The 20,433-nt window shown below is 33.6% G+C and overlaps 1 protein-coding gene across 4 annotated transcripts in view; it reads right to left on the bottom strand.

The window, feature by feature from the left end:
* Positions 1 to 6,742: 6,742 nt before the first annotated feature.
* The window catches only part of LOC143225265 (vang-like protein 2), an 88,073-nt gene continuing 74,382 nt past the window's right edge, over positions 6,743 to 20,433 (bottom strand). For all 4 annotated transcript variants that reach the window (XM_076454349.1, XM_076454348.1, XM_076454346.1 and 1 more), the window contains exon 3: positions 6,743 to 10,448. In XM_076454349.1, the coding sequence (XP_076310464.1) occupies positions 10,021 to 10,448 (428 nt within the window). In that variant the 3' untranslated portion in view covers positions 6,743 to 10,020. The remainder of the gene's footprint in view (positions 10,449 to 20,433) is intronic.

Genomic DNA, 20,433 nt, shown 5'->3' with positions numbered 1-20,433 from the left:
GTTGCACCCGTTTACAAGATTCTTTTAAACAGGATATATAATATTTGTCTGGTTGCACCCGTTTACATGTCCGTTTTAAACAGGATCTATAATATTTATTCTAGTTGCACCCAATTACATGTCCCTTTCAAACAGAATCTATAATATTTGGTCTGGTTGCACCCGTTTTCATGCTTCTTTTAAACAGAATCTATAATATTTGGTTTGGTTGCACCCGTTTATATGTCCGTTTTAAACATGATCTATAATATTTGGTCTGGTTGCACCCGTTTACATGCTTCTTTTAAACAGGATATATAATATTTGGTCCGGTTTCACCCGTTTACATGCTTCTTTTAAACAGGATATATAATATTTGTCTGGTTGCACCCGTTTATATGTCCGTTTTAAACATGATCTATAATATTTGGTCTGGTTGCACCCGTTTACATGCTTCTTTTAAACAGGATATATAATATTTGGTCCGGTTTCACCCGTTTACATGCTTCTTTTAAACAGGATATATAATATTTGTCTGGTTGCACCCGTTTACATGTCCGTTTTAAACAGGATCTATAATATTTGGTCTGGTTGCACCCGTTTACAAGATTCTTTTAAACAGGATATATAATATTTTGACTGGTTGCACCCGTTTACATGCTTCTTTTAAATAGGATATATAATCCTAAAACTTTTTATACCCATCTCACATAATCTGCTCATGTATCTTCCTGAACAAGGTTTTTAATCATTGTTTTTGTTAGATCGCCTACAAGTAATCTGGTCACGTATTTTCTAAACAGGATGTTTAATATATGCTCCAGTTACACCCGTCTACAACAAAAAAAGATTATTCTTATGTCCAAACTTTTAAAAAATAATTAATCACTGTATCGCATACCAAAGTCCCAACAAAATACCAACCTTAATGTAAACAACGTACTTTCCTTAAACACTCTCTGTCTACGTGTCAACAATGTTAAGAGATAAAAATAGAACAAAGAAAAATCTAAGCTTATGAAAAAATCTATCCGCGATTAAACTCATCTATCTGTAGTCGCAGTTTCCGAATTAAAACATAAGAATTGATTATCAACAGTCTTTCTTTGTTTGTTTGTTTTTCAATTTCGCGCAAAGCCACACAAGGGCTATCTGCGCTATCCGTCCTACTAAGTTAGCAGTGTAAGACTAGAGGGAAGGCAGTTACTCATCACTACCCACCGCCAACTTTTGGGCTACTCTTTTACCAACGAATAATGGGATTGACCGTCACATTATAACGCCCCCACGGCTGAAATGGCAACCATGTGTGGTGCGACTGAGATTCGAACCCGCGACCCTCAGATTACCAGTCGAACGTCTTAACCCACGTGGCCATGTCGGGCCCAGTCTTTCTTTAACGGCTCATATACAAATAAAGTTGCATTGACCTTAAATTCACATATGATGGCAATAATAAATCAAATAAAAGCCAAACAAGTTATTAATATTTAGGGTTTACCGGACTTAAGATCCTATTACTCGATCACATGAACATACCACAGGTCGTCGTAACATGTCGGTTATGGACCTTTCTACTACAATTACGTAATTGTTTGTTTGTTTCTAATTAAGCACAGAGTTGCACAATGAGCTAACTATCAGTAGTCTGCCCACCAGGGGTATCGAAACCCGGTTTCTAGCGTTGTAAGTCAGCAGATATAAAAAGAAATGCACTAAAATCACCTAAACTATAGAATTTCGAGACAGGAGTTTTAGTTTTTTGTGGATCAGAATTTTGGTTGGGCAGAATGCAATATGAGGAAATGGTAATTAGAAATATATACAATGGGGTACCTCGACGTTTGTCAAACGTTAGTGCGTTTGATTTAATTGTTAAAATATCTCTAATTATTTTTTATTAATGTCTGATTCATGTTGATGCTTTCGAAGGCAAAATTATAGCTGTTTTTACACGTTTTCATTGATTTGAATGGGAGACTTATGGTGGTACTTTTATTCGTGTACCTAATTTACATTTTTTTCTCTTAAAGGACTGGTAGTTGTTGCGTTGTATTTTGTAAGTACTTACTGGAGGGTTTACTTCCTTGTGCGATAATTTCAGGTAAAACTGGTTTCCTTTAAGAGCGACAAGATAAGTCTGTCGAATAACATATTTTGTAAGATAGTTTTTACAGAGTGATCTTGAATTATCTCAGCTCACAAGAAATAAAGACACCGAACACAAGTGTATAGGAATATAAAGAACAATATTTATTAACACGCTAATGCTGTAAATACTTGAGCAGTTCGAGATTTAGTCACTTTTCCTGGGAAACTAGATCATGGCTGTCAAGTTTCCCTCTAAACAGTACGTGGTGAAAGCCTCTACCAGACTTTGTTTCAAGCTTCATGCTACATAGATTAAACAGGACGTCATACTTTTCCAGCATGACTTGCGCCTTCTACATTAGGAAATAAAACTTTTGTCACCCCCCACACGTTAAATGAAACTTTACAGCTATATTCTCCCATGGGTAGACAAGGTGTTATCTTCAAGGAATGACGTAAAACAATAGGTAGCTGCAGCGAAAGTAATTTAACAACTTTCTTGAGCCATGAAATGAATTATATGAGAACTGTACATACCTCTGAATAACTGACAACTTTGTAAAATTCTGTATTAAACTAAGAAGGTTCATATCGCATGGTATGTATACAAACTTTATATATGTTTGGAGTGAACAGAAATCTCGCTGGAATCTTAAGGTCACGCCTTCGGGCTTAACCTTTTATGGAAAGGGTATACTAACATTTTCTAAGAAATACGTGGTGCTTGTTTTCTCGAAAGATGGTCGAAGGTCACCTGTTTAATTAACCTACTTGCACTTCTGAACAGTAGTGTGTTTTCTGTCAGTTAGTCAGTAGACACTAAGATAACGTCGTATAAAGGACGTTTAACGTTGCAATTTGTGCTGCCATGACGTAGGTAAACGTACGCATGCTATGAATCTCGAGAACTATATAATCTGTAGACTATAACACAGCATGACATATGAATTTCTAATGGAAGAAATAAACATATTTGTCACTCTTAATTTTGAGTCTCATTGTAGAACAGTGGTAAGTCTTAGGAGTTATAACGCTACAATCAGGGATTCGATTCTCCTTGGTGGACACAACAGATTGCCTGTTGTGACTTTGCTATAACAAAACACATAATTTCGGTTTTATTTACTTTTGAAGCAGAACATTTTCGGATGCCCTCCCTAAATACATCCAATAATTAGGTTAGATGGATTTGCGTGTGTTTATTTCTTTGCCTGTTAATATTGTTTATTTTTGTGCTTTAAAAAAAATTAAAGTTTACATAATTATTTTGGAGGGTATTAAGTTAGCGTTAGTGAAACGTTGGATTAAATATTGTATGATTTCTTTGTCAGTAGTATTGTTGGTGGTGCATATAGTTAACATGTCTAATGCATGACATATTACTTTATAACACAACCAGTTTATGTTATTTTTACATCATGCATTTTTTTCTGTGTTAAAACCTTGGGATAAAAAGTGATTGTGAAGCTATTGGTATTCTCACTTTCAACACTCCTCTGTACGTCTTTATGTGTTGGAGAACACTGTTGATTCGGTTTCATTAGTGAACCCACGGTGATTACAATCGTAGGGGATGAAGAAGTATCAGTAATTGGTAATATAAATATTTTTATAGACATTTCATCCATTTAAGAACCAATTACGTCTTAAGTTCTTATAACTTCCAACCGGACACAGACGTTTGGTGTAGAAATCATGTGAGTTTTTGAAATATCACAGGAACAAAGTAACTTGCCATGTGGTGTGTTTTTCACATGTTACCTAAATATGAAAACATGTTATGCGCGTGTTGTCTACAACAACGTATTCATATTCGGAGTTTCCACAATTTTTCATGCTCAAAGGATTTAACATAATGGTTGTATGTACAGGGTGGGTCAAAAACTAGTTATATTTGATATAAATTAAAATATTAGAAAAACAACTGAAACCAAATGAATTATTTGTTTCAGAGTACAGAGTAGTTAGAAATTTATGTTCTAAATGAAACAACTGTATAATAGGCCACGTTTACCAACATATATACATATAACATTGAACCAATCAATATTTATAAATGTTGCAGGGTGTAAGTATACATAGGTATACATTTATAGTGTTTGTAATTTACTACAATGTACATTTAGTGTTCCTTTCTTGTTCATTAATATCGTATCAAAGTTTCTTTTATGACGTAATTTAAAAACAACACAACAGTGTGTTTATCACGCTTTGAATTCGAATAAATAGTTATAATCTACTACACAAAATGTGGTTTGTCTGTTTATTATCTAATTTCATGTTATCATATACATGAAAGTACTTTACAAAACGTGTGATTAAAACAAGGCGGTTGATAGTGTCATAATATACTGAAATAACTAGCATCTATTCATAACAACTGTACTAAAATTGATTATACCTTGAAAAGTTCTTTCCCTACAGGAACAAGGTACCACCAAAAACAAATTAAGAATCTTAAGGTTTGCTGAGAAAAGACTGGACATAAATATTTTTTTTCGTAAACTAGTTTTATTTTATTTTTATTATCTCTCAAAAATAGTGATGTTGTGGATGTAAATGAAATATTTGACAACGTGCAGAATTGAGAGACTGTTGTTTGACTTGCTATCAAAATAATGTGAAGTTTAGCGTTAACGAAAATGAAATTCCAAAAGAAAATCGACTCCAACTTTCTCAAGGTTGCCCTAAAGATGTCAAAAATTGATTCAGTCGTTCGAGACAGTTAGGCCAATAAAAGATGGGATTGGGTCACGTGGTCCAGAGGTCAGGTTGCTCAGACTGTTAATCCGAGGATAAATATTTTTTAATCGCTGCCCCAAAAGTATGAGCTCCATTCTTGGGGGTTATGGTCGTGGTAAAAGAATGACAGTTAAATCTCAGTATTCAGTCAAACAAGAGTAGACCAATGATTGAAAATGGGTGCTGTTGGCTAGCTGCGTTCCCTCTAGTCTGTCATTTCAAAATTAAGGAGGTCTTGACTTATATAACTCTTCTGCATTTTTATGCGAAGTTCTGAACAACAATCAGTATTTGTGGAAACAGTGGAGGGGGTTTTTCACAGTTATGAAGTAAAAGCCAAGACGAATCCATTTTTGGCAACATATGGAAGAAGAGCTGTTCTAAATTTGTTCTCCTACAAATAACTTGTTTTGAATTATGCACAAAGCTAATAAAGGGCTATCTACGCTAGTATTCCCCCATTTTGTTTGTTTGTTTGTTTGTGTCGAATTTCGCTCAAAGCTACACAAAGACTCTCTGCACTAGCCTTCCTAATTTAGCAGTATAAGACTAGAGGGAAGGCAGCTAGTCATCACCACGCAACGCGAACTCTTGGGCCACTTTTTTACCAAAAAATAGTGGGATTGATCGTCACTTATAATACAACTACGGCTGAAAGGGGAGGAAATTTGGTAACGGGGATTTGAATCCGCGACCCGCAGATTAGGAGTTGAGCGTCCTAATCAAAAATAAAAATGTAGAAAACAATACAAGCAAGCATTTCTAACAAATATTATTAAAACTGAAAAAGCCGATTAGTGTGAAAAAACTCCGGGTTTGCGTCTTGAACAAAATAACCTCCGGAAAACAGAGACAATACTCTATCAAACTGTGCTATAAGTTAGCCAAAGGTCCTGAGTACGAGCTTCAGCCACGAAGTTTGTTTTCTCTTATTGTTGTTTTTTTAATTATAATAATGTTGGTTAGATAAATTAATATTTTTGGATTTATCTTATGAATAAAACAATAAACCGTAAAACTCAAACTTTGCGACTTAAACTTATATGTTAAGTTTTGTTTAGCTTGATGAAGCGTAGCTGAAGAAACAAACATGTTTTGATCAGAATAAACTACTTTCATTTTATCAGATATGCCAAAACAAAATGTTGTCATCTATGTTAATGAAATCCCACACGCAGTTACCAAAAACCCTTGTCATAATTCTGTATGGATGCTCAACTAATACTTTTATCATCGATTTTCCGTTCTTGGAAGTTGGTGATGAGGCTGGCCGTGACCAAAATGTTTGGGCTCATGGATACTATAATGAAAAAATCTTCTAAAACATCGTATTATATTATGCCTAGAGAAGTACAACTCCCTAACTGGACGGCGCAATCCTCATATCTTCACTGAAGACAAAAAATAACTTATTTTTTAACGCTGGCAGAATTCCGGATCAGGCCACTTTGAGATTTTTCGTTGTCGGAAACATGGAGTGTCTTGGTGCTCAGGGTGATATGTGGTTGTGGAATTTCTTTAAATGAAGCATGGAATGTCTTGGTGCTTAGGGCAATTGGTGGCTGTGGAGTTTCCTCAAATAAAGCATGGCATGTCTTGGTGCTTAGTGCGATTGACTCATAAACTGCAATTTTCGGGCCACAGAACATGTTTGTTCTTTCAATAGTGGGTGTGCTATGATTTGACGGTCGATCTTCGTTTTTGTTGGCGGTAGGCGGGGTTGACTATCTGCTTTCCCTCTAATTTTCGTATCGAAACCCTGTTTCTAGTGTTGTAAGTTTGCAGACAAAAAAGTGCCATGCTACTGTGAAGCATTATTTGTGAGTCTGCAGACAAATTATTGGATTGATTGGCTTTGGTTTTTAAAAGTAACAAATCGTAACGCAAGTTGAATCGAAGTTTAACATATCAAATGAAATAAACATACAGATATCAATACGTGCCTTTTATTTTCAAATGTCGTTATTTTCCAAGGTGTCAACATCTAACACAGTTTATTTCTTCACTCGGTGACAAAAAACAACAAAAAACTCCATCAGCACAGTTTAATACATGTGTATATATGATCTAAATCGTTTACTTAACATATACAGGTCTTAAACAACCTTTAAATAGTAAAAATTTGTATATACAAGTTTAAGTAGTACTAAAAGAGATAAGATAGTAAAACATACACGCACAATACGTTTGTAAACGTACAAAAGTTCTCTAAAAGTAATGACTTTCAAAACAGTTTGGCCACTGAACTTAACCTACGCCAGAACCCACTAATTAACACACAGCTAGCTATACAAAAGTAAGCAAGAATAAGTAACTCTGGGATTTATCATTCCGATGATTTAAGATACAAAATATTCTTACAAAAGATTCGCATCGTTGGACGAAGAGAAACAAAATGAGTAACTGGATATAAATGGCTTTATGAAAAAGCGACAAAAATAAAGTAAAATAACAATAACTATTCCAAATCAAACTCTGTCTGAGTTAAACAATGTAGTTGTTTTTTGTCTGATTTAGGCACTCTATTAACAAGGAATACTTGGATATAAATGCTTGATATTGAATCTAAATTGAAAATCGCACATGTTTACGAGTTAAACACTTTCCTGTACTTAGCTTCGAGTGCTCAGCATTTCAATGTCATTTATTTTGTAAAATAAAGGTACCAAAATATTGCCAAGTGTTTCAATTCTGTAAATATTCAAATTAGGATCATATTTTAGGTGTGAATATTTTGACAAATCAGTTATTGTTTTTTTACGCTGATTAAAACATACATATTTTTCTGGGTGATCTAAATTGTATTCTGTACCTGAAATATTAACCAACCAGTTTAAAAGTTACGAGTTATTTATACCCATGAGATCCAGTGTAAGTTTTTTGCTCCTTCATTTCGGATAAATTATTGGCTTCATTAATTTACTGGTTGCTTTTAAACTCTGATGTATGTACATATAGATTATTATTGCTCAGTAGTTACTAAAAATACGTTAACATTCTCATTCAAGGACGTGTGAAGTATAATTTTTCACATTTTCGCATTTGTTAACCTCGCAATTAGTTCAATCAGATCAGGGTACATTACGCTTCAGAGAGTATAGGACATGTCTAACAAGAATGTCTGGATTTAAGAAAAGAGGTATCTGACAACTAAGCGCAAGATATACGTTAAATACACGATAATTATTTTCAATTTTACCACAAACTGACATTTTAATTAAAGGGTTAAAACTAAGGCGAGATAAGAAAGTAACCTTAAAACAAATTAGTACACAAATGATAACATCAGTGTCAAATACCATCAAAAATAAACAATGTACAATAGTTTAAAGAACAGTTGTTATGTTATGGTTAAGTTTGAAAGTATTTTGGGTGAGAAAAGTCTACATGTTGAAGAATATAAGCGTATTAGAATTAAGTTACACTTAAAAAGTGATACCGTGAATATAAATCAAATCTTTAGTGTAATCAGTGATGTCGAGAAACCCACTTGTTGAGAAATTTATATGCAAAAACGACTCGTTTGGGTTGAGAAAATATTTTACATAGAAGAGCTCTTCTTTGCATATAAATCTTCAGTGTGAAATATGTCGGTAAAATATTTTTGTGGGTATCACTATTACAATTTAGTGACACGTCAGATCCATGATGCACTAAATAAACCTAGATACTGGATTCTACAACCATATGTATATAAACATATTAATGGTATTTTATAATCATTTTATCGTATTAAGAAAAACTAGAGAGTTTCAAAAACCTCGTTACTCATTGTGAAGCCTTTATTAATATTCATCAAAAACATTTTTCGCTTTTGTTTCTTTACTTTCACTAACTTATCATATAGCTCAAATATTACCAAATTATAAAAAGTTTACTTCAACACTTCCAGCTTAATTTGGTTTGATAATCTGTCAACCCGTAAAACACCAGATATTGTACACAAATATTTTAACCTGACATCACATTAAAAAACAAAATACAATTGCAAGTGTTTTTCGTTATCTATTAGGCTTTAAAAAAATAAAAGAAGAACAAAGAACACTAAAACGGTTAATATTTAAATGAGCTACTTTCAGTTTTGTGAGTCAACTTGTATGCTGGGTTTAAATAAGAAAAATTAGGGTACTACGTTTCTCATGTCATTGTTGCGATATACATAACGGATTGGTTTATTTTCCAAAGTGATAGACGAACACTATCTTCTAACTACTACATAAAGTGTTCTTAACCTGAATAAACAAGCAGAACTACTAAACAGGTGCATTTGCATTTGTACAACAGCGCAATGAAAGTTTTAATATCTCACCTAAATCATTGTGATCTATTCAAACTATGAGAATTTCTATTGTAATTTTAAGACCAGTATACTTAAAAGGAGTTAGAAGATTTTAACGAGATACTATGACCTGATATACATGCGCACACTTTATTAGGGATTTTTATTATGCACTAACAATTGTATGAAGAGATACATCTATAGCATCAAAATCATAACGTCGATTTTCAAACAAAACTTGCAAGTCATTAACATGTTCATATTCACGTAACGTAGTACATGTACTTCGTCAAAAACAAACAAAAATACGAATCTACATGAAATTTATATTTAAGGTAAATGAATGTTGCAAGGAACTGCAGAGGATTGATGTTTAAAGGTAAAGGAAGGTGGTAAGGAACTACATGGAACTAATATTTAATGTAAAAGTGGCAAGGAACTACATGACACAGGAGGGGTACACGTTATTCCAGCAAGAAGTTATCTTTTAATCCACTGGTAGAAAACCTTTATATACTTTATAAATAGGCGAATTATTTATGATGTTACGGGACCTCGAAGTAATTAAGTTTCATTGAAATATTAAAAAAAAATTGATATTTTAAGGCAGTCCAAGATTCACAGCTTACGGTTGACGATTATGAACACAGTTATCACTAAATTGAGCTAAACCAAATGGAAATTTATTAAAACGTGTTGAAATTTGATAAATCATTTACTATGTCGTTGGAAAATAACTAATTCTGTTAAATAATTATAAACTTACTCTGATGTCCGGTAATAACGTAAAACGTGTATCTATTATCAGCATTTGACTCTTGTTTGTCAACGTATAGGAATAGATAAATATTAAAACTCTCGATACACTAAAGAGAGGTAAAACATGGTAAGACTTCCAACGGAATGAATACAAAGATTTCACTCAAACCCTACACTGAGGTTTCAGAGTTTAGTCTTAATACAAATTTGTTACTCTTTGGATCAATGATTTCTTCAGTTATGTTAAAGTGTGGTAGTCGATGGGTGGAAACAAGAAGAGAAACGTCATTTTGGCGTAACATAAAAACACAACCCGGTTCTACAGGGCGCGAAAGGAGAGTGTCACATACAAGGGACCAGGTCTGGACTGATTTATGTTCTTTATCATTTTGTAACACCGGTAAAGGTGTTAAGTACTTCTCCAGGAAAGCCCTCGGACTAAGATCATGGGTTAAACATAAAGCTAAGTGGTCAAGAATAGCTTGCATTGTGTGTCGAGGTTGTTGTCGCGTTATTCGGAGGTACTTCTGTAGGGCTCGAGCCATGGATGGAAAGATGGCTTGAGCGGCTTCCGATGGATCCATAGGAATAGCTGGACCTACAAGTATTCAAAGAAGACGACTGTTTAATGATGACATACATAATCGCTCAAATATATCAATTAAAAGTTTAAAAAATGTAAAACAAAAGAACTAGTTTCTGTTTATAAACACGTTTACAGATCATTATATTTACTTTAAGTATAGACAAATGAGTGTTATACCAAATGTATTTTAGTAAAAATGAAAACATTGATATGAGCTTGTATGATAGTTAAAGAATATTACATTTGAATGTATTGTGGCACGGGAGTTACAGTGTTATAAAATATTAACTTTGAGTAAGAGTTTGACAAAAATTAGCTTTAAAATATTCGTGACTTGTTGTTTTAAAAGGTTTGTTTCTTTTGAATTTTGCGGAAAGCTACACTGGGGCTATTTACGCTAACTGCTCATAATTTAGCAGCAAAAGACCACCTACCACCAAGTTTTGGGTTGCTATTTTGCTAACGGATAGTGGGATTCACCGTAAGATTTTAACGCCCGCACAGCTGAAAGAGCGATCATATCTGGTGAGATTAGGATTCGAACCCTCATATTGCGAGTCGAGCGCCCTAACCACCTGGCTATGCCGTGCCCCCTTTAAAAGTAAATTATATTTATGACTATTATTTCACGTTTCTTTAAATGCAATAAATATATGCTTCTAATAAACATATCACTAAAACGGTACACTAATAATCACTATAATATGCAACATTTAATTAGTGAAAAGTGAAGTGTCACTGAAATCTATACCTTTAGTTACAGTTCATAAGTCTGTTAAGAACATTTTTGTTTAATTTTTAAACCGAAGGAATCGCACTGGCAACAAGATGTTCATTAAATATTGACAAATCTACAAATATTAGCAAGGTGGATTATCCCTTCTGAGCATACCACATTGACAGTCGAATAATGTGTAGAGTTTGGTGACCAGTCCTGTAACTTTGATTTGTTTTTTTGTTTCTGAATTTCGGACTATACGAAGGCTTTCTGTACTAGTCGTCTCTAATTTAGCTTTGTTAGACTGGAGGGAAGGCAGCTAGTCATCACTGTCGACTCTTGGACTATTTTTTATATTTACGAATAGTGGGATTGACCGTCACATTATAACACCCCCACGGCTGAAAGGGCGAACATGTTTAGTGTGATGGGGATTCAAACTCGTGACCCTTAGATTACAAGCTGGCCGCCCTAATCACCTGGTCGTAACTTTGGTCTGTTGTTCGACGATAACGTTTGAAGTATACATGCTACGGCAGAAGAACTGGAGCTTCAAGTTTGGTGTACAATATTAACGACCACCGTTAGTTTAGGATTTGAAAGAAACGAGCCATTCCAGAAGACTTTCACAATCTCGACATAATCTGCAGGAGATTCTCCTACCGTGTACTACATTCGTCTAGAATCACCACTCATTAGTGTGCTCGCTTCAAAGACTCTAATCGTAAAGCTCATATAACCAACAAGATTGTGAAGAAGTGGTGTGCAGCTTTTAGCTGTTTATTAGATATTTCAGTGCTTCTTACAGGAGCGCCATCTAATGCACGTATTACATACCTTCTGTGATGTTTGCTATACAGAATGTAACAAGTTATCTTGTCACGGAAGGCCATTAACAATAAAAAAACACATAAAATCTGGCTTTTTTTTGCATAAAAGAGAAATCACATGGTAAAGATGGCATCACCCGACAAGCTACACCATTTCAATCTCGCTAAAGAAAATGGTTGGACTTTGTACTCGACGCATATATAATGACCACTGTACATAACAGCCAAGCTGGTTGGTTTAGGTTTTCTCTTAAAGATTTTAGTTATGTATACGCTAAAGGTTTTCATTTTTTTACTTATTTGCTAAATACCAATTATGTGCTGATATTCTTGTAGTTCAAGCTCCTTTTGTTATTTCTCTTTATTTTGCTTCTTGAGGAAAATAATTTTGTATATAACTTTTGGTGTGAAAATGTTTCGTCTGTATTTAATGAAATAAAACATTCGCATTCATGACAAGGCACTATAACAAATACAGTGCAACTTTAATTGTAATATATTAATTTTGATGTTTGGATTATTTTGAATTTCGCGCAAAGCTACACGAGGTGTATCTGCGTTATCCGTCCCTAATTTAGCTAGTAGTGAAAGACAACAAGGAAGTCAGTAATCTAATTATCACCACCCACCGCCAACTTTTGGGCTAAACTTTTATCAACGAAAAGTGGGATTGAACGTGACTTATAAAACCCCCACGGCTGATACGGCAAGCATGTTTTGAAGTAGTAGTAGTAATTTTTGAAAATCAGACATTGAACTTTTTGTTTCGCTGTACATTTGCACGCAAGCTAAGATAACATTCATAAGTGAAAGAAAACTTTCTCTTTAAAAATATCTTTTGCCGCCTTAGTTCATTTTTTTTTTTTTAGATATTTTGAAGACATTTGAAGAAAAACGGATCGAATAAAAGTTCATATCCAGCGCGATATACTGGATCAACTGCGCAGGTCACTGCTGCTTTTCGATAAGATATTGAAAGCTCAAATATATCATAAAATACGTTGTACGGATTCCAATGCAACTTATCTTACAAACTAAATTTACAATAGGAGAAGTGAAGTGAGATGGAAGAGCGATGTATTAATAATTAAGACTTTGAATCATCAAAGAAACCAAAAGTGCCCAACATTGGCAGTGAAGTTTATAATAGTCTAACTATTTGTACCATAAAACTTAATAACTAGGGAAACCTAGGTACTTATTAAAATAGTTTATTCCGATCACCTTACAGGACAGTACTCTTGTATATAGTAAGCGCGAGGCTACGTGTATGTGACCCAAATTTAACTTTAACTGGAGTTCACACGAAAGTGCTATTAACAGTCATTACTGTACAGACCACCAGATTGTTAGACCTTAATTACTCATACAGAATTTTGTTTAATATATGCGAAAGAAGAGTTTCCATCACCAGATGACTTATTAAGAACAAAACGTGACACTAAAAGTGAAAAAAAACACGCCTGGGTAACCACAGAAAACCGGATGATACGTTGATAAATTGGTGTTGTTCAGAAGGATGAAAATAATACCATGTAATAATATTTTATGGATACTACTTTATAATTTTTTAGCGCATCCAGGTGTTAAAGAAATAAAACAAATAGTCGTACTCGTGTCTTAAAGTGTCAAAGAAACACATTATGATGACACTTTTCTGTACGATAAATTGGTAATTCGGTGGTGTCTCGAAATGTCAAGATACCAGCTGCTAAAACTTTTAACATAACATACTAAGATAATGTTTGGGGACAACAAGCGACTTGTTGATCCACCTCGGCCGTCCCATCCTCTAAGCCAAAAATAAAACTATTAATAGATAAATTAAAAAAAATCAAAGCCAGCCCTTACCATTCATGTACATCTATCAAGCTTTAAACTCAATCAAATTTACTGCCTCTGCAACTTCCGAAGGCAACCTTTTCCATAGGTGAACAACCGTATTTGAAAAATAAAATTGTCTTAGCTGAAGATGGCTTCTACCTTGCCTAAATCTATATTTTAACCCTTAGTTCTATAATTATCATTGTTAGGTATGAAAATATTGATGTATTAACATTATTAATTCTTTATATAATCTTACACATTTCAATCAGATCCCTTCTAACTCTTCTTTTCTGAAGAGAAAACAATTTTAAAGATCATAATATCCCCTCATAAGACAACCCCTCCATCCAAGGTATCAAATTTATACCTGTATCCCATAGTCCGACTATTCCTAATGGTAAGTATGAAAATAATGATGCATCAACACTATCAATTCCCTTTACAATCATAGACACCTCAATCAATCCCTCCTAACTGTTTTTTAAAGAGAAAACAATTTGAAAGATTTAAAACTTTCCTCATATGACAACCCCTCCATTCCAGGCATCATTCTAGTAAGCATTCTCTGAACCTTTTCCAACAATTCAATGTCTTTCCTAAGGTAAGGAGCCCAAGACTGAACACAATTCTTCATATGTGGCCTAGCCAGTGACCTATAAAAACGAAATTATAACCTCTTTAGACTTGTATTCAATATTTCTGTATATACAACATAAATCATATTTGCCCTATCACTAACAACAGCACACTACTTGGATGGTTTAAGAGACTGATCAACCATTACACTAAATGAGCTAACACCTTTTGTAAACCAGCAGCATCCTCTTCACAAACAACACCATCTAAGACCTTGATATCACAAGTAAAGTTGAGTAATGTATTCACCATTCTTTCATCGATGTCATTAATGTAAATAAAAAAGGGTAATGGTCCTAAGAGAGAGCCCTGAGAGATACACCACTTGCAACATTAATATAGTTTGACTGAACTCCATTTATAGCAACCCTTTGCTTTCTTCCATCAAGCCATTCTTCTATAGAGTTAGTTAATTTATCCAACATTCATATAAAGATAAGTTTCTTTACAAGCCTTTTATATGGCAGTATGTGAAATGCTTTTGGAAAATCCAGATATGTCAAGTCTACACTCTTATGCTCATTTATATAAACAGTGAAAAGATCTCTAAGACAATATTTTCCCTCAGTGAAACCATACTGACTATCCAATAAAATTAAAAAAATTGATAAATAACTTTGCAAAGTATTTTTTATCTACTTTCCAAAACTTCCCCCAGAACTGATGTAAAACTAATTAGAAGAAAAAGCAGAATTTAATAACCTAGTCATTTTCATAACCATCAGATACAAACCTTCCTTTGCCATCCCTCAAGGGTCCTATCCCCATCCTAACGTTTTGTTTATCCCTAATAAACTTTAAAAAATCTTTACTGTTAAATTTTATCTTTTCAGCTAAATTATTTTCATACATCCTTTTAGATGTCCTAATTTTCTGTTTAATCAACATTCTAGATCTTCTATAACCTCCTAAATCATCTATAATACCAGTGAATTTATATTTCTTAAATGTGAGATGCTTTTCTTTTATTTTATCTCTCATACCATTTGTGAGCCAACTTGGTTTTTTACTTACAGCTATCCTTTTCTTTCTATAAGGAATATATTTCTCTTGAATATTAAAAACATTTTCTTTAAAAATTTCTACATTTCCTTATTGTCTCCATATATCTCACCTGTCCAGCTCATAACAGATATTAATTGTCATATTCCTTCAAAACTTTTTTGAAATTTGCAACCAAATTATTATTATTTCTTATTTCCATATGCAGCAAAATATCAAACCTAGTACAGGAATGATCACTTGTACCTAGGTGTTCCTTAATTTTCACCCTCTCAACCATTTCTATATTAGAAGTTAACAATAAACCTAAAATAGCATTCTTTTTAGTAGGTTCCTTGACCAGTTGGTGAAGAAATCCATCTTGAATAGTTTCCAAAACATTTCTCCCTCAAGGTTTGACTCTAGCATTTGCAAATAAATACACCTGAAATGAAATCACCCATAACTGTGACTTCATTAAAAGCTGAAGTCTTAATCCCACTTTATAGTTTCTTGCTAATTCCTACTAAGAGCTTTTCCATCTGATATCCACTAACATAAACCTAAATGGATTTAATCTCCCTGCTATTATCATTGATATTCTAAGCTTTAATATGTTGTAACTCACATTTTTACATATAGAGCCACTCCTTCCCATCTCTTCACTTCTCTGTCCCTATTAAATAATCTATAATCATGTATTTCAAATACATTTCTGTCATCAAAATCATCATCTACATTTAACCATGTTTTATTTATTTCCATTATATCAAAATCCTCCATTTGTACCAGTGCCCAAAAATAATCTATTTTATTTCTTATGGTGTAACAATTAAGCCTGTTCTTATAACTACTTTTGTACTGATTTCCCTCACCACTGTCTAGACCTAGTTTAAAATTTCCCTTACAGCTGATTTAATAGATTTTCCAAACATGCCAGACTGTTTCCTACTTAAATGTAAACCATATGTTTCAAAACGTTCCCTCCTCCCATTGAATTGATCCCAAAAGTCCAACCAGCTAACCTGCTCATCCTTACATATTAATTTCAATTTAACGTTTAGTCCTAGTGACTTACTCAAACTTTCATCTCCATAATTATTTCTTGGCAGTATCCCTGACACATTTACTTTATGGCCTTTATCTTTAAATGTTTTTATCAACTCTTTGTGCTCATTAATTAGTTCCTCTGACATATTCTTCCTTATATCGTTAACTGCTATATGCACAACAAAGACTGCATCATTACAACTCGCCTTCATTATATATTTTGCTCAGTCAGTTATGTGTTCCACCTGTTCACCAGGGTAGCATAATCTAACTTTTTCTCCATATTTACCCCACAGACTATTCTATTCACATGCCATGTCAAGGAATCATCTATAACTATAACCTCTTTAAGTTCATAACTATATCCTTGTCTATTCCTTTTGCTTTCCCTCTCTCCAATAGTTCCTCGTCAACAAAAACCAAGGCGAAGCACTGATTATTATCTGGCGCTGCTGTTAATTGTCAAGGAGCAAAGTATGACACCACACTTTTGAAAGATAAGTTGATTTTTCACGACTGTTTCTAACTGTCAAGGAACACCGGATAATATCACACTTTTGAAGGATAAGTCGATTTCTCAGGGCTGTTTCTAAGTGTCAAGGAACACCGGATGATACCACTCTTCAGAATAATGTCAGTAAATCAGTACCTTCTCAAACCATCATGATAACACTAAACGCTTACCACACATATGGATGATATAGTGATAACTTAGTTTTATCTTGTAAACGTAAAAGCATACAATGATATTTCGATAATTCTGTAATCTCTCTAAAGGTCAAGGGAACACTTCTTGATGGTCATTATGGTAACTGAGTGTGTTTACAAAGAAACCAATTTCTCTTGATTGTTTTGGAGTCCTCATCTGAAGACTCATAATAACTAAAGTCAATTGTTACAAGTACATATTTTTTTCTTTCAAAACTATTTTTACTTATGTGCTGCTTATGGTATAGAAACACCAGAGAACAGGCAGTTTTGATAGAGAAATTTCTAGTTTAGCGTACTTGTAAGCAAGTTTGTAATTCATAATTATAAAATAGAATAGCAATTTCTCACATCTTTGTTCACTCGATTATTACTAGATATTAAGTAACATACTACGTTCAAAAACTGATTCAGAGTTTCGGGCAAGTCTGTTTTAAATTCTCTTTCGCAACTAACTTTAAGATTTATTTTACTGGAATTTTCTGAAGATAGACAGGTCCTTCGTGAACAAGCTTGTAATTATGCTGCAATATGTATTATTTCAATTGATCACATAGTAGATTGTTTAGACGATAGGTCGATATCTTAAAATTATATGTTTTGAAATAAACTCTTGTGAAAAATGCATAAACTTAATAGTACGTTTTTGGAAGTCAATATTTTAAACATATACTTACTATCATTTGTTAAAAGTATAATAGGAGGGAACGAATATTTCAATACTTATATGTTTCTGTTTTAAAGATGATACAGGCAACTCCCAATGTTTATCTATACCATAATTATGGTATACCATTCTAATAAATCATTATTCTGTAATGTCTGACCTCGTATTTCCCATGGCACTTAATAAGCAAGTTGTATCGTACTAAGAATACTCCGACTCTTGATAGTTTAGTGACAAACCGATAAGTTGAAATTAATTGAGAATTCAAACGTGAAATGTTAAACTCACGATATGAACAAAAAGAAAATGAATACACTCAAGAACATCGTCCTCTTGCGCAAGCCAGATTAGAATGTCATCAAACTCCAGTAAATATGGAAATTAAAAGTTCGAATATTTAAAGGAAAAATCAGAACTTTCAATGTCATGCCATTATGTATTAACAGTTTGCATCAAATGTTTACAGTTTACAATTATCACCTCGGACCTGATTCTTTCCATTTGGGTAACACAAGTCTCCTAAACAAAAGCATCAGTTCAATGAACACAACTTTTACTTATGATTATAAATCGTTATTTACCTACCTATTGCTTCCCCCAGTGGCACAGCGGAATGACTTCCGACTTACAACGTTAGAATCCGGGTTTCAATTCCCGTGGTGAGCAAAGCACATGTGTGGTTTGTGCTTAAGTACAAACAACAACAAAAGTTACCTATTATTACATTAGCATAATGTGCTTCCTCACCCAAGTGAACAAGTGTTCCTTACTCCAAGACAAATACCGAGCTTATCTTTATACAATTGAAAGATATAACTTAAACACTAAGGTGGTCAACCACATGTACCAATAGGACTGTGTTTTAATTTGTTTTTAAAATGTAAAATAATATATTAAGTAAAATGTCTTAAGAAATATATTGATATAGAAATGGGTTACTTTAAAAGAACAAATACATATTTTTACTTTGTTAGCTAATATATATATATGCTTATCTCTCTCTCGGTGTTTGGGTAAGAAAAGTTCATATCCTGGAGGGTCAGGTTCTCTGTGACCTCTTCCTCCACCTCGTACTTATGTTTTTGACGGATTGGTATTTATAATTGTAGAACTGAATATTATTTTGATCCTTTTCAGGGCAATGTCCATGTCTTGTGACTCATATATAATGATTATTTTATTCTATCAGCAGAATTTCAAGTTTGTTGGTGCCATTTTTTTTATGGTTTAATACATATATATGTATATATTATTATTATCATTATTATTATTATTATTATTATTTAATATATATATTTTTATTTATTTTTATATTTAAAATATAAATTAACTGGGGAGAAATATTTAGGACTAGCTTCATCATGTGTGAGGTACCTATCTAGTTCGCATAGTAATTCGTTTTTCAAACAATTCTTATTAAAGTACATTATTGTACTATGTAGGAGTCTATCTGGTACGGTTGGTATGTTCGAATATTTGTGAATGAATTGAGATGATGTAGTTCTTGGAACTCTGTATGCAGTTGTGAGGAGTGTGTTTTGGATTGTTTGTAGTTTTGTTTTAATTATTTTATTGCTTACAGTTATCCATGCTGGAGCTGCATAATCTATTACAGGTCTAATATATGTTTTATAGATTTTTAGTATGTTATCTGTGGATGCTCCACTGTTTTTACCAGTTAGACTCCTAGCATAGTTAGTTCTTCGCCAGACTTTATTTTTAATTTCATTAACATGATTGATCCAAGTTAGTTTTGAATCATAGGTCAGACCTAAAAATTTTCCCAATGGGGCAATCTGGAGTAGTGTGCCATTCATATATAATTCTGGCTGTTGTTTTTTGTGTTTTTTCAATTTCGTAAAGACAACGAGTTGTGTTTTTGCTGTGTTTATTTTTATTCTATATTTTTGACAGTATTCACTTATTTTATTTAGTTGCGGTTGTATATTAGTGGCTGCTATTGTGGGTGTTGCGGCACTTTTCCAGACTGCCACATCATCTGCGAACTGTGAAAAGAATCCATGATTTGGATCCCTCAGTGGCATATTGTTTACATACACGATAAGAGTGAGTATAGGGCTAACCACCCCTCCCTGAGGGACACCAGCTTCAGGAGTAAAGTATTCAGAAAATGTTCCTTCAACATTTACTCTACACTTTCTATTTTCCAAAAAGTTAGATAACCAGCGAATAATTCCTCGTGGTAGTTCCATTTCATTCATTCGGAACCTTATACCATCGTGCCATACAGTGCGAATGCTTTCTCGATATCAAGGAAGCAAGCGACAATACATTGTTTTTTATTGAAGCTATCTATTATGGTTTCGGTTAATCTGATTAGGTGGTCTGTCGTTTGTCTAAGTTTCCTGAATCCATTTTGTTCTTTTGGTAATTTTTATGTTATCTCCAAGAATGTGGAGAGTCTATTATTGATTATTCTTTCGAGAATTTTGCCTACACAGCTGGTCAGGCTGATTGGTCGGTAGCTATTAGGTTTATTTGCTGGCTTTCCTTCCTCATGGAACATTAATATATTAGCAAGCTTCCAAGAAACTGGGATGTATCCTGACGATAGAGATA

This window comes from Tachypleus tridentatus, chromosome 9 (genome assembly GCF_004210375.1).
Source record: "Tachypleus tridentatus isolate NWPU-2018 chromosome 9, ASM421037v1, whole genome shotgun sequence".
Taxonomy (NCBI): Eukaryota; Metazoa; Arthropoda; class Merostomata; order Xiphosura; family Limulidae; genus Tachypleus; species Tachypleus tridentatus.
Note: the sequence above shows the minus strand (reverse complement) of the source record. Positions and strands in the feature narration are given on the sequence as shown.